This window comes from Equus quagga, chromosome 8 (genome assembly GCF_021613505.1).
Source record: "Equus quagga isolate Etosha38 chromosome 8, UCLA_HA_Equagga_1.0, whole genome shotgun sequence".
NCBI classification, from domain to species: domain Eukaryota; kingdom Metazoa; phylum Chordata; class Mammalia; order Perissodactyla; family Equidae; genus Equus; species Equus quagga.
This window is the reverse complement of record NC_060274.1, coordinates 7,729,256-7,744,519: the sequence shown is the minus strand read 5'-3', so window position 1 is coordinate 7,744,519 and position 15,264 is coordinate 7,729,256. Positions and strand designations below refer to the sequence as shown.

General features: G+C 38.3%; 1 protein-coding gene across 6 annotated transcripts in view; it reads left to right on the top strand.

Moving 5' to 3' along the window:
* The window catches only part of MAP3K4 (mitogen-activated protein kinase kinase kinase 4), a 138,976-nt gene that overhangs the window by 72,239 nt on the left and 51,473 nt on the right, over nucleotides 1-15,264 (top strand). For all 6 annotated transcript variants that reach the window (XM_046670631.1, XM_046670630.1, XM_046670632.1 and 3 more), the window contains exon 3: nucleotides 7,452-8,815. In XM_046670631.1, the coding sequence (XP_046526587.1) occupies nucleotides 7,452-8,815 (1,364 nt within the window). The remainder of the gene's footprint in view (nucleotides 1-7,451; nucleotides 8,816-15,264) is intronic.

Genomic DNA, 15,264 nt, shown 5'->3' with positions numbered 1-15,264 from the left:
TTTAGGCTCTCCAGCCCCTCTCCTTCATAAATACAAACAATGTCAAGAGCATCCCTGGGGCCGGCCCGGTGGTCGAGTGGTTAAGTTCCTGCGCTCTACTGTGGTGGCTCAGGGTTTCACTGGTTCAGATCCTGGGTGCGGACATGGCACCACTCGTCAGGCCACATTGAGGCAGCGTCCCACATGCCACAACTAGAAGGACCTGCAACTAAGATATACAACTATGTGCCAGGGGGATTTGGGGAGAGAAAGCAGAAAAAAAAAAAAGATTGGCAACAGTTGTTAGCTCAGGTGCCGATCTTAAAAAAAAGAAAAAGAACATCCTCGAAGAACTGTAAGCATACAAAAAGGTATGAGGGCAACTGTTTGTTGAAAGGAGGTGAGAATAACCATTAACACTTTTTTTTTAGTGGTGGTAGCCATGGTCATAAACTGATTACATGTATAGGATTCTTTAAATATTTTTATTATCATAGTCTCAGAGTCACTACTAATGTTATAGATTTATTTCTTATAATTGGAGATTCAGTTCCAGGGCACCTTTTGGTCAACTGACTATAAATCAAAGGTTCCCATGAGCCCCTCTCACATTCCATAACTTGTTAGAACTGTTCACAGAACTCAGGAACACACTTTACTTAGGTTTATTGCTTTATTATAAAAGGCTCAGGAACAGCCTAATGGAAGAGGTGCATAGGGCAAGGTATGGGGAGGTGACATGGAGCTTGCAGGCCACTCTGTGGGTACCATCTTCCTGGTACTGAACCTCTTAATCTCAAGTTCCTGTTCCTGTGCCCGATGAACAGTAAGGCAATCATTGAGACATGGTGCATGGAGATGGAGGAAGGTTTATTTGAATTGGCCAAGATGAGAAGGTGGGAGGATAGGTTCCCTCATACCTTCACAAGAGAAGAAAGCAGGGGTAGAGCTAAGGGCTTGGCAGGAGGAGTGTTGAGAATCAAAGGAGTAATCTGTGTGTCTTTCACTCCCAGAAGCCCCTGGGCCATCTGACTTCCGGGCATCAAGGCCAGCTGGGGGCTAGTCATCTGGTGATCCTTGACGGCATTGTTCTGTAAAGCAAGCTCATAAATCTTTGTGACTTTTGAGTCTCTCCTCAGGTTAAAGGGAAGAACAGTAAATTGACAAAATTAACTTAATTTACAGTAACCCTCAGGTACTGGCTTCACTCCCAGCCCCTCGATATGTTCCCCAACCTGGAAGCTCATCCAATCTTCTCCTTCAAGAGTTTTTGTAGAGCTTAATCTTCAGACCTTCCCCCACCCCGACCCTCTCTGGGAAGTCAGGTTGCTGGGTGGGACTGAAGCTTCCAACCCTCTAATCACTTGGTCCTTCTGTGACCAGCCCCATCCTGAGGCAATCTAGGACCCCACCCTAAGTTGCCATATTAGTGTAAATTTAGATGTGATTGAAAGGGGCTGCTTATGAATAACAAAAGACACTCTTATCACTCAGGAAATTCTAAGGGTTTTAGGAGCTCTGTGCCAGGAACCTGGACAACAACCAAATATATTTCTTATTACACGCCAATGAGCAGTATCAAATACTTGCAAAGATGTGGCAGATGTCGGTGGGAGTGTAAATTGTCTCAACCCCTGTGGGAAAGTAATTTGTTAATACAATCAAATTGAGGTTGATTGTATCCTTGACCCAGCAAATCCACTTTTGGTGTAGACTTTAGAGAAGTTTTGGGATTAGACTTCAGAGAAGTTCCTGCAAATGGACACAAGAAGTCTTGCAAAGAGATTCATTGTTTTTTATTTCCATCCATAATATGCAAGTGTGTAATCACCAGATAGGAAAGTTCAAAATAGTATCTGTCATAGCCATTGTCTGAGATAGAGGACTGAGGCGACTCGGGATACTGGACAAAGGTGAGGCCACCACTGCCTGCAACGTTTTCTTTCTTTGTATTGACAGACTTTAAATGATTGCCACTTAGATGTGTGGAAAACTGTATTTCATCCAATTTTTGCATTTTCCTGATTTTGTTTCCCTGGGAATATTGGATAAAGACTTTTTTGTTGTCAAAATATTAACTTCTGCTTTTAAAAGCTGTAATAAATATATAGCAATGTTATGATATCTAGGTAAAAACAGTTAGCTCTTTATTACCTAAAAAAAATCAGTTATGTGACGTCCTGACTGATGTAGTCTACCAGTTAAGCTTTTGAATAAGCTCGCTGACCAGGCTCGATTTCATACTTTGATGAGTAACAGAATGTAGCTGTGCTGTTATTTAAGATTATACTTCTGGATAATGGTAAATAACTACCAAATAATAGCAGTTAAGATTTCAGTAAATTTTGGGCAGTAATTAGGCATATGTAGCTGTTTCTTAAGGCTGGTTTAAGAGAAAGACAAGCTATCTCATCCTTAAATTTTTGTTCTTTTTAATATAGCAGAAGGAAGTAAATCCAGTTCATCTCGTAGTTCAAGTAGGTTAATTAAGAATTAAGACACCCAAGCCAAAGCCCTTTTCAGAGTGAATCTGCCTCGTAATCATTATCAGCTAGCTCCATTTTGCAGCAGTTTTATAATACTGCAATAGCCAGATTATAGAGCTAGAACAAATATCTTGAGATAGCTCTATCAGAATTTGTACATATACACACAGGCGTGTGTATGCATACACATTTATTAATCTCCCTGTTGTTAGCATATATCTCAAGGTGTGTGTGTAAGTAAATGTGTGTGTGGTTTTTTGCCAACAGTAGTGAGATTAGCAACTTTTTTTTGGAAAAATTATAATACTGCTGTAAAATTGAGCTGGTAAATGGATTCAATCTGTATAGTTAGAGAAATGTTCGTCGTTAGCTAGAGTGGACTTAAATCCATGTTTTAGCTCTTTAGTCCAAACTTGGCCTATCAAGGTTCTAATTTATATTTCTAGGCTACCTATATGCAGACTCTAAGTCTCTTCTGCCTTTCTGTCTTTTCATGCTCTTCTTCTCTGGTTTAAAATATCCTCTTGTCTTCCTTGTTACCCTTGCTTAAGCTGAATCTATTCCTCAAGGCTCCCAGTCTAGTACTTGGTCTTGCTTAAAGCCTTTGCAGTTGAGTTGGCCCACTGTAATCTGTCTTCCATGGCACTCAGTACCTTAACCTCTCCTTGGTCAGTTGGAACTGCCGTGTGAACAACTTTGACAGGTGTAAAGGTGTGATGGCACCAACATGGGTTAGCCTGTCCATACGTTTGCTATCTACCTTTGTATGTTCCATGGTAATCTTCATCACACTGTAGTTGTGAAGATTATGACAATGTCTGTAAAGCCCCTACCTCACAAATGAGGGGGTTGAATAGGGCAGTGTTTGCCAAAATATGGTGTCATTCTAGCCAGGATGAATCAGAGATACTGGGAGTAGGCCCAGGAATCTGCATTTTAGCAAGAACCAAGTGATTCTTAATATTTACTGAAATTTGAGAACCTTGGATTAGAGGGTCTCTAAGCCCCTTCAGATTGCTAACGTTGAGAGTCTAGGCCCTCATTGCTCTAATGATCATCTCACAGTTAAAGGAGAGAGCAGACATCTGTTGATGCTTTCTCATTAGAGAGCTCGAGGAAGACCAGTGTTTGTAATTTGACAGTACGTATGGGAGAACATAAGATTTGCAAGGACTTCATAAGAAATACATTTTATACATATTCTAAAGAGCCATTTCTAGGTGTGGATGGTGGGAAATTCAGTTGATTGTCTTTTTCAGTTGATCTGTTTGAACAAATGAACCGTATTACTTGTCATTTGGTTACTTTCAGTTTTGTTATAAAATTTTTTTTTTTCCTTTCGTGTTCTTCTGATTTGGCAGGAATTATTGCTGATTGACCAATGGAAAAAGTAACTACTCTGGAGGTTTCTTGAGCTGTACTATAAAATTGCACCATTTAGTGGATAGCAGCCACTGGGAGATCAGACGTTCTCTTAGTCTTACTTAAGTTGTTATGAACTTGTTTTGTGGTGCTGTAATTAAAACTTGTCATGTAATACATTCTGTATACTTCTGGTCCATCTCCTTTTCAGAGGCTCTGTTGGTATTTGACTTTTTGTTAATTGCAGAGGGATTTCGTATCAACAGTGAACTAAACAAACAAGCCTGTCCATTAGTAATGGGCTTTTGAGTATTATTAAAAGTTTCTGGCTCATGTCAGAGTGGATAAAGACAGAGTATAGTGCTTGGGGAAATTGCTGGGTCTGAACTTAACAGATTTTTTTCTCCCCAACACCCTAATGCTTCTCATATCTCCCTTAACTGACGGGTCCCTTCTGATCTTACAGAGGTCTCCCTGGGCACCAATCGCTAGAAAATACTCTCGAGTTTCCTCTTTCCATCACAAATCCATTATTTGAACAATACAGTTCCTGACAGGATGGATAGAGTGGTGCTGTCTTTTCGCGCGGTGGCTAGACTGCAGTTCGAGTCTATTTCAAGTTTAAATTACATCATTTTTAAACTAAGATTTATCAATTTCCATTTGTATGTTTTTTCAAAACCAACTTAGTTTTTGTTGTTTTTGAAAAAAATATATCTTCTTTGGCCCGTCTGGCTACTTTTTCAGTTTGCTTTTCTTTACACACATCGTAGATCCAAATATTAAACCGTTGCTTTTTATAAACACAAAATTTCAAAAAATTGTGTAGTATACTGTTTGACAGTGTGCTGGAAGGTAGACTTAAGATTTGTATATAATCTACAAAAATTAGTGTTTTTAGGCTTGCTAAAATTGGGTTCTGTCTAGACAGAAAAAGGGGGTTGTGGCAGTTTTCCTAAGTTCTTTTAATTGTTGGAATAAAGATGAAGGCTGAGAAGCTGCATCTCTTAAGTTTTCCTGCTTTGAATGTCAGCTCTCTGGTAAGTGTGGAAGAGTTGGGACATGAAGTTTATAGCACAGTCCTCTGGGGTTAGTAAGGTCATTCCAGCTACTCTATCAACCCTGCGTTTCATTTAGGACCTTTAAATCGTGGATTAGAAGAACATTTAAAAGTTATATAAGCAAAGTAATACTTTTTCATGTTCAATATTACTTTCAAATTATAAATTATATGCATACATTCCCTGGCCATTATCAGTAATGCTACCCTGTATTCATTTTATAGTCTTCTTAGGGTCCTAAACCTTAAGTTAGTAAAGCGTTCCGTTCTAGGTCCTCATTGCCTCTCTTCTGCACGCGTTTCTTGGATGTTCTTATGTGCTCTCCTGCTATTAAATAACATCTCTGTGTACTGATGATTTCCAAATCACTGTCGCTGGGTTTCTCTTCTGAGCTCAAGACCCATAGATTGGTTACCTGCAGACATCTCCGCATGGATGTCCCATAGGCACCTCAAAATTCAGTGTTTTAAAAACTAAACTCATTATCTTTACCTCCAATCTTAGAGTGATACCATGTATATATCATTTTGTGTTTCCTAGTAACAAAGTATAGTATGAATTGATAGCTTGAAAAATACAATATAGTGTAGTTAAATTTGGAAGCAGTTGTTTACTTTGCTTTCAAATAACTGTTGCTTTACTAAGTAGAAATGAATGGTATGTACATGCCCTACTAATAAAGGTATAAAGAACACAGTTAAACAGAACATCAGAGAGGAGGCAAAGGGCTAGCCTGAACAAATTTCTTATGAATGAATGTTGATAAGTATTTGTAAACAGTAAAATTGTGAAGAAATTTCTTGAATGGAATTTATGAAAAGTTTTAAGACATTCAAAAGTAAAATAGGTTAAAACTACAGGTAAAAATTCCATCATTTAGAAAATATTGCTAACTTAAAAAATAATAGTAATAATCTTTATATTAAAATATAGCAAAAATCTCTATAGACAGATGAAATCCTTTTTCATGGATCATAAAGGAAATTAAGTATAATGTGAATCAAGTAGGAAGTGCTCTTAGGAATATTTGTTTTAAAACCCTTATTTTAAAACTAATTTAATTTAAATTGATTAGGAGGTGAACTGGTTTTAAACAAGTTTTCTTTGGTGAATTGATTTTGGCTGTGTTAGTCTGTAACCCATATAAATATATCCTGTTTCATCAAATCTGATGGCATACTATAATAGTATGTACTAAGAAAAAAATGCTTACAAGTAATGACACAGTGTGTTCTTAGAGTTATTTATTTATTGAAAGAAATCTTTTATCCTTCTTGATATTTAGATACAGATTTAGAAAAACCATTTCTTACTCTTATGCAGGTATATAAGGTAAACGAAATGTATTAGTGAATATGTTCCTAAAACTTATTCATATCACCATTAATTATAAAAAACGTATTGTAATTTCAGGGATGTTAAAATACAAAATATGTGCCCTAGATTCAGTGAAACAAAGTCTATCTTGAGTGTAGGGGGAGAGTGGGATGGGGTTAGAGGTTTGGGCGTTATCAGTATACGAAGCGGAAGTAAAGGAGATCACCCAGGGAGAAGGAAGGTAAGATGGAGATCGAAGAGTGGAGCTCTGAGAAACATTAACTTTTTATGGAGTGAGCAAACTTCCAGGGGGGGCATTCGAAAAGCAGTGACTTAGGAAGTAGAAGAGAACCGGAGACTGTGGTGTCTAGAAAGCGAAAGAATGAGGGTTTTCAGTAAGGTAGGGGTAGTTAATAGTGTCGGGAATGCCAAACAGGGGGAGGTTGTGTGTGTGTGTTCATTTCAAAGCTTGGGAATTAAATTAATAGAACTTTTTACAGTTGTTCAAAGGATAAGTGTGATGTTTACTTTGCATTAATTTTGAATGATTTCATGTGACAGTATAACAGACTAGGCAAATTATTCTGAATTAGTCTATATGTCTTCGATTTTTGTTAATGTTAAATTTAAAATGCTTTTCTTCATTTGTTTGTGGCAAAGAAGAAATCGAGGAATAGAATAAATTACGGTTAACATTTTTGCTTATCATCTGTCTTCCAGTTCTTTATGAGGATACTCTTAAGGGACCTAAGGACTCTACCCTCCATCTACCTCATTTTACAAATGAGAAAAGTGACCCAGAAAACTTAAGTGATTTGCTCTAAGTTAAGACGTTTCGTTTATGGCAAAGGCAGGAACCGGATGTGTTTTCTACGCCAGGTTTCTGTTGGATCTGCCATCTGTTTCTCCCTTCTTGAGGTGAAGGTGGTAGCCCATGGAGGTTTGACTAGCTGGATAACTGTACTTGGCAGCATAGAGGTAAACAGTTTGTTTTAGGTTAGCAGTGAAGGATGTTAGAGAACATAGCAAGTACAGTATATCAGGGAAGATGGAGAAAAATCTTTCCAAAACTTTAGAGAGAAATGTTATATATATTTTGATTCATTTAATTTTCAGCATATGGCATGATTTTTTTCCTCCAATAAGAGCCCTAAAAATGTATGTACATGTGAATATCAGTTTCGTTGAAGATAGTGAGAATTGCTTCATATTTTAGAGTAATATAATGTTCTTCTTTTTTTAATAGAAAAAATGAATGCATCAAACCAGCCTCCACATAAAGACACTGGAAAAACCATGGAGAATGTGGAAGAATACAGCTATAAGCAGGAGAAGAAGATCCGAGCAGCTCTTAGGACAACAGAGCGCGATCACAAGAAAAACGTGCAGTGTTCATTCATGTTGGACTCAGTGGGTGGGTCTTTGCCTAAAAAATCAATTCCAGATGTGGATCTCAATAAGCCTTACCTCAGTCTTGGCTGCAGCAATGCTAAGCTTCCGGTATCTGTGCCCATGCCTATAGCCAGAACTGCACGCCAGACTTCTAGGACTGACTGTCCAGCAGATCGCTTAAAGTTTTTTGAAACTTTACGGCTTCTGTTAAAGCTTACCTCAGTCTCAAAGAAGAAGGACAGGGAGCAAAGAGGACAGGAAAATACGTCTGCTTTCTGGTTTAACCGATCTAATGAACTGATCTGGTTGGAGCTCCAAGCCTGGCATGCAGGACGGACTATTAATGACCAGGACCTCTTTTTATATACAGCCCGTCAAGCCATCCCAGATATTATCAATGAAATCCTTACTTTCAAAGTTAATTACGAGAGCTTTGCCTTTGTTAGAAATGGAGCTAGTTTTAATGGTACTTCAGTAGAAGGGCAGTGCAAAGCCCTTCATGGAACAAGGGTTATGGGTTACTCAACATACCATGAGCATCTCCAACGCCAGAGGGTGTCATTTGAGCAGGTAAAACGGATAATGGAGCTGCTGGAGTACATAGAAGCACTTTATCCATCGTTGCAGGCTCTTCAAAAGGACTATGAAAAATATGCTGCAAAAGACTTCCAGGACAGGGTGCAGGCGCTCTGTTTGTGGTTAAACATCACGAAAGACTTAAATCAGAAATTAAGGATTATGGGCACTGTTTTGGGCATCAAGAATTTATCAGACATTGGCTGGCCAGTGTTCGAAATTCCTTCCCCTCGACCATCGAAAGGCAATGAGCCTGAAGATGAGGGCGATGACGCAGAAGGAGAATTGAAAGAGTTGGAAAGTAGTACGGATGAGAGTGAAGAAGAACAAATCTCTGATCCAAAGGTACCAGAAACCAAACAGCCCCTTGACAACAGTTTCAGTATCCAGTCGCAGGACTGCGTGCCTAAGAAGCTCGAGAGGCTTGAGTCTGAGGACGACCCTGTTGGCTGGGGAGCACCAGACTGCAGCACAGAGGCAGGCTTTAGTAGACATTGTCTGACTTCTATTTATAGACCATTTGTAGACAAAGCCCTGAAGCAGATGGGGTTAAGAAAGTTGATTTTAAGACTTCACAAGCTGATGGACGGTTCCTTGCAGAGGGCACGTATAGCACTGGTAAAGAGTGACCGTCCGGTGGAGGTAGGTTTCCAGTAGGCGTCAGTATGGTCTTGTCCTTAGTTTCGTTACTTATTGTAAATTACAATGTGTGTTGTGTGGATTATTATGTACTTTCGTAGTCTTGATATTTCTAAGGCATAAATTGTAATTATTGTAAACTGCAGATTTCAACATTTCTATAAAGTACTGAGATAAAGGGGGAAATGGATCTATGAAAACTTTATGAAATTTGGTGAATTAAGTGCAAGGTGGTGTTTGTAGGGAAAAAATCCAACCATATGACTATAGGATGGAAAAGCACAGGCTAGGTATAAATAAGGAGGGAAGAAAGCCATAATCATGCGTGACCACAAGCTGAATATGAGTCAGTAAAAAGTCAGCATGATGCTAAGGTATTTTTAAATGAATCTGGCATCCAAAGTTGTGTGTATAGTTCTGTCTCTATTCTTTGCTACAGCTTACTCTTTTTGAGTAGCGTGTCCAGTTCTGGTCACTATATTTTAAAGAGAAGTGAATTGTAGAGAAATGTAAGAATGATCAAGGGGAAAAGTATGCACTATTTGGCAAGGTTCAAGTGTTTAGTGTAGATGATGGAAGCTTGAGATGGAAGCTTAATTATTATCAGATACATGTTTTATATGTGAAGATTTTTGTGAGAGGAATATGCCTACTAGAGGAAGTGGTTTGAAACAGAACAAGTTTGGTTTTGGTAGCTTGAGCTCTCAGAAATTCTTCACTGTTAAGGATGGTAAAACAAGAAAGAGGCATATTGTTGGATATTGTTCTTGGGAGTAAAAGAGTATAAGCAATTTTTCCGTTGTGGTGAGTTCATCTGGCTGACAGCACATGCACCCAGATCTTTGGGATCCCTTGTACCTGTGTTTTGCCACGATTCTAAATTTTAGTACCTGTATTTGTACATACGTATGTACTTTTTATTTTTTAACTTCAGTTTATTACACAACCTGGCTTGCTTTGGAGTCAGGGATGATAAGACAGAAGGCATTCTTTAGGATGGGAAACATCTGACGAGACCCTCAGTTTGCAAATATTTTATTTTTCATCAAACATCCACATAACATAGCCAGATGTTTACAAAATGAATCAATACTTTGTAGCTGTAAGAGGTCAGTTTACTTTGAGTATTATTTTGATTAGAACTCTGTTTTTTTTTTTTTTTGCTTAGGAAAGTTAGCCCTGAGCTAACATCTGTTGTCAATTTTCCTCTTTCTTTGCTGAGGAAGATTAGCCCTGAGCTAACGTCTGTGCCAGTCTTCCTCTACTTTATATGTGGGTTGCTGCCACGGCATGACTGACCAGTGGTGTAGGTCTGTGCCTGGGATCTGAACCCGCAAACCTGGGCTGCTAAAGTGGAGCACGCCTAACTTAAACATTATGCCATGGGGCTGGCTCCTTGATGAGAACTCTTAAAAAGGAATTTATATGTGTCATTTTCTTTAAACAGTATTTTAACTTTGTGAATGATTTTTTATGTTTGTTTTATTATAGCAAATAAGTTTTCTTTTAATCCATCAATAACTACTTTATAATAAGATTTTATTAAAGTGCAAGTTTCAAAATCAGTAGAGCAAAAGTAGATTGTAGTAAGGCTTTGTCATATGCTCCAGATGGTGAATAATTTACCTTGGTTTAGGTTTTTGCCTGGAGTGGTTCAATTCCAACATGGACGCATGTGAGCACGACAGGGTTGATGATTGCTTTTACTATGAAGCCCTATTTTTGAAGTAATGTGAATGAGAAAGCTCTGGCAGTATTACGCCATCTCTGACTGGTTTTCGTAGGAGAGGGGCTCGTGGTGAGAGTCAGGGAGCCAGTCAGGGCTTCTTCAGACTGCTTTACACGCCCTCCCCCAAGTTGCCTTCCTCTCCCCTCCAGAGCTTCCGTGGCAATGAACCATTGCTTCTAACTAGAGTGCTTTGTGTCACTTAGATGTGTTGGAACAAGAAAAAGATTGAGAAGGAATGCACTGCATTTTATGTTAGAACTCAGGTTGAAAAAAGATGATAGTAGGGAACCCATAGTTTTAGTTTCGAATTCCCATTAACGTTATATTCCTGTGGTTTGACCAATTAGGAATTCACCAAAAAAGATATCCTTGTTATAGAAAAAAAGAAACATACAAATTCAAAGCTTATAAAGTGTGTGAATGAAACACTATTAGAATCATCTGTAGATTGCTTTTCAAAAAAAGTACAGAAGCCCCTGTTGTTTTAAATTTTGGTCTATAAAATGTTGTGTTTATCAGATAATAAGAGTATCCAAGACCCAAAGTAGAAATTCTTCTGTATTGGAGATTAATCCAAACTAATAAAAGATTAGGCTCCAGAATAATAATTAACTCCGTGGGAAAGTAAGACTTTATTTTTATTCCCATTTCTGGAACGTGATTTCTGTAAGGAGAGGTGTATGAATATATGTTACTCCCCTTCTGGGTTTGTTTGGTTTTAGACTTTTTTCCTAAGTATATTGGGGAAAGAGCCACAGTTTTGAAGTCAAATAACTGGGCTCCATTCCTTGCCGTAGCTCTTTCTCACCACATAACTTTGTAAATGACAGTCTTTCTGACCCTAGTCTTCGCATCTGTAAAATGGGTCTAGTACTACTTTCCTACGTACCTCACAGGGTTGTTGTGAGGCGTAAGAAGATGTTTGTGTAAATGGTAAAATGCTCTAGAAGTCAAATGTAAGCTTTTTTTTAAGAAGTTTCGTTACATTTTCTTGCTCTCTTGAAGCTCACTGTAGGTCAGTATGGGCTGGACATTCTATAAATAGATATTTTAAGCGTATTTTGCCTTTTAATCTCTGCCGGACAATCATGCATTCCAAGGGCATACATTTTAAGCAGTGTAACCTTTTAGGTTTGAGGACGATTTTCCGTTCATTCATAATTGTTAGGAATATCTTGACCAACTGGTACCACAGATTGTGCTCAATACATATCTTCTATTTTGCACTGTTTTTATGGCTTATGTGATAATAGTAATGAATACAGTTGAAAGATTGTAGAAAAGAGGAAATATACTCTGATAGTTGTTTCTTCTTGACTATGTCTATATTTTTATTCCTTATGATGAAGTCATTTGTAACTCGTGTTTATAAACGGCACATGATCTTCCATTTAATTCCCTTTGGCTTGTATGAGCATGCTTTATAAAACAATTTTCCTTTAAAATTGTATTATTATATTTCCAAATCTTTTAAAAAATTGCAACTAGTGATACTAAAAAAATCTAATTGCAGTTTTTTAATAATATGACTATCATAAATAGCCTTAGTGATTTGTTCAAAATTAGATGATGTTATCACTCCTTAGCTTCCAGAAATTCATTTTCTCAGGATGCATTTCTAATTACTTCCGCAGTCTCTGATTAACAGATGGGTTAGTTTCCAAAGTTCACTTGTATGGCACTTGTTCTGATCTTGCCAATACTTATCTAGAGAAACTGCTGTAAATGAGAGTCTCAGGTCTTAAGTAAAACTTATTTATGTATAACAATACCAGCCACAGTTTTATTCCTGGCAGCAGGGACATCATAATGTAAGCGGAAAAAATGAGAAAGCATTTTTTTCTCCTCCTTTTGGATCCAGAGATTACCCTAGGTCTTTTCCATGCTTACTCATTTATTTCCTGGTTTCTTATTCCCGTGATATTTAGAGCATCCCAGGATCTCGTTGTTCTTACTTATTTCCCCCACTTTGCTGTGTCGTAGTTCCTGTGTTCTAAGCGTGGTTGATCTCAAGTCTTAGGAATGAATGTATCTGATCGCCGTTTCAAAGTACTATGGGCTGGCGTCCCTGTAGGATCGAGGTCTTCTAGCCTCCACACCTTGCTGCTTCTCCCCTAGATACTGCTCCTAGAGTGACCCTTCCCGCCTTCCTCAAAAACGGATAGGAATCAGCTCGGCCGTCCAGGAGCTTCTAGGTCTCCTTTCCAACACTGCTGCAGCTTATGTGGGTTTTATTATCTTATTTACGGTTCAATTTTAGCTAAAAATTACAACAAGAGACCACGTAAACATACATAAAAGATTTGTTCTTAATGTCAAAACTACCCCTGTGCAATTGCATTCTTTTTTTTTTAAACTTGTAATCTTTGTAATAATTTTAGATTTATGGAAAACTTGTGGAGATGGCACGGAGTTTTCTTACGCTGTTCATCCAGCTTCCTCTAATATTGACGTCTTACTTAACCCTGCTACATTGTCAAAATTAATATGTTAATGTTGGTATGAAATACTGTTAACTAAACTATAGACACAATTGGATTTCTGTTTTTCTACTGATGTCCCTTTTCTGTTCCAGGATCCAATCAAGAACACCACGTTACATTTAGTTGACGTGTCTTCCTAGTCTCAGATCGTCTTAGTTTCTCAGCCTTTCCTTGTTTTTCTACGATCTGGATGGCTTGTAGGATGTCCCTGAATGTGGATTTGTCTGATGTTTTCACGTGATTAGACTGGGGTTATGGCCTTGGGCATGAATACCACAGAGCCGAAGCGCCCTCCTGGTGTTGTCATCCCTGGCAATGTTAACCGGAGCACCTGGTTATGGTGGTGTCGGTCAGGTTTCTCCACAAGTGACCAGTTTTGTCTTTCCTTTCTCTGATGTTTGGAAGTGAGTCATTAAGCGCAACCCACACTCATCGGGAGGGGAATTAATCTCCACCTCCAGGAGTAGGGAGTGTCTTTATGTATTATTTGGAATTCTTTGTCGAAGATTTGCTTCTTCTCTCCCATTTATTTATTCAAGCACTTATTTATCTCAGTATGGACTCATAAATATTTATTGTTTACTTTGCATTCTAGTCAATACTATTGTTATTTATTTTGTTGCTCAAATTGTTGCTGCTTTAGCCATTGGAGCTCTTTCAGTCGGCTTCTGTGTCCTTTTGATGTGTCTCCATATTTTTTTGTGTTCTTTTGCTTCTTGTTTGCATTTTGAGCAGTTTCTTACTTTTTGGCATCATCTTATATTTTCCTGTTGCAGTCCTAAAATCAGCCATTTCTCCAGGGAGTGTGGTTCCTTTTATTGGAGAATGGGATTTAGGAATGAAGATCTGGGCACTGAATGTGTGTGTTGCTATCGGGGTGCGTTCATTCCAGGCACTCTCGGTGATGCCATTGGACAGTATAGGTACGTCTTCTAACCCATGTATACGCACCAGTCTATAATTACTTCTCCGTCTATCGGAAATAAGCATGAGTTCGTACTGATGTCTCTGGCTCTAACCCAGTACCCCGAGTTTCATTCTAACCTTCCTCCCTTGTTGATTTGTAACTTATTTCTCTTGCAGTGAGAGACCTGGCTCCAGTTACAATTTATTTACGTATTTGTTCAACCTTAGTAAACATGTAAAGTAGTTTCAGAATTGCTAACCAGCACCTCTGTGAGTAATGCCTCTGCCAACTAGAGTAGTGTCTAAGGACAGTTCTTTCTGTCTTCAGCGTTAGGGTAGGTAGCCAAAGCGCAGTTGCCAGAGTTTCTTGGGTCAGCCCCTCCTTCCTTCACCCTCTACAGTGAGGCTGTATCATGCATTTGTAATGTAGTTAGACTCATTCATCTCAGGCCGCATTCCAGCCTGGGATTCCCCAGTGTCCTCATTGATTTTCTAAAATTTGCAAACTGTAAAGTGCACTCTTTGTGTTGTACAGTTCTCTGGGTTTTGTGCGTTTAAAATGTTAAATACTCATATAAGATATTTGAGCCATAGATTGTGGTATGGTTACTTCATGCTCCATTTTGCTGTACCTTATGAAATTTATATATTTTCAAAAGAAGAGAAAGATAAATGTGAATTTGTATTTTAATGTAATATACAAAAAGATTAGCTCTCTGACTGCATATTATTATGCATCTTACCTCAAACTCTGTGAGAATTTTTTGTTGCTTTATTAATTGCTTTCTTTTGAATTATAAATGAGCATGTAATTATTATAAGTTTAGTGCCCAATGAAATATTGTCTGTCTTTGAATCTAACAATAATTATGCTAATTTTTGTTTAGTTTTGCTTTTTGTTTATTAATTATGCTAATTTTTTCCTATAAGCACAAAAAACCCTGAAGAGGTTGCCTTTTATATTCAGAGTGGACAGAGAATGTAGAAACGAGTATATGTGGTAACAACCACCGTTTTTTGAGTCTTAACCTTGTGCCAGCCACGACAACCAAATAAAGTGGTGCCGTTATTTCTGCATTTTACAGATGCGGAGAGTGGGTAACTTGTCTAAAGTCATAGAGCTGTAGATTGTTGGAGGGATTCAAACCCAGGATTCTGTGATACCAGACTTTAAACCTCCAACGTACTTCATATGTAGCCAGCGTGCAGTTCGGAGTCAGCCCACCGGAAACACTAAGTAGGCTGCAGGACCTCTCCCTCCTGCCTTCAAGATCAGTTTCATTAATATAGTTCGTATCGTTAATTTTTTATTTGCTCCAGTCGTCGCTTATCTG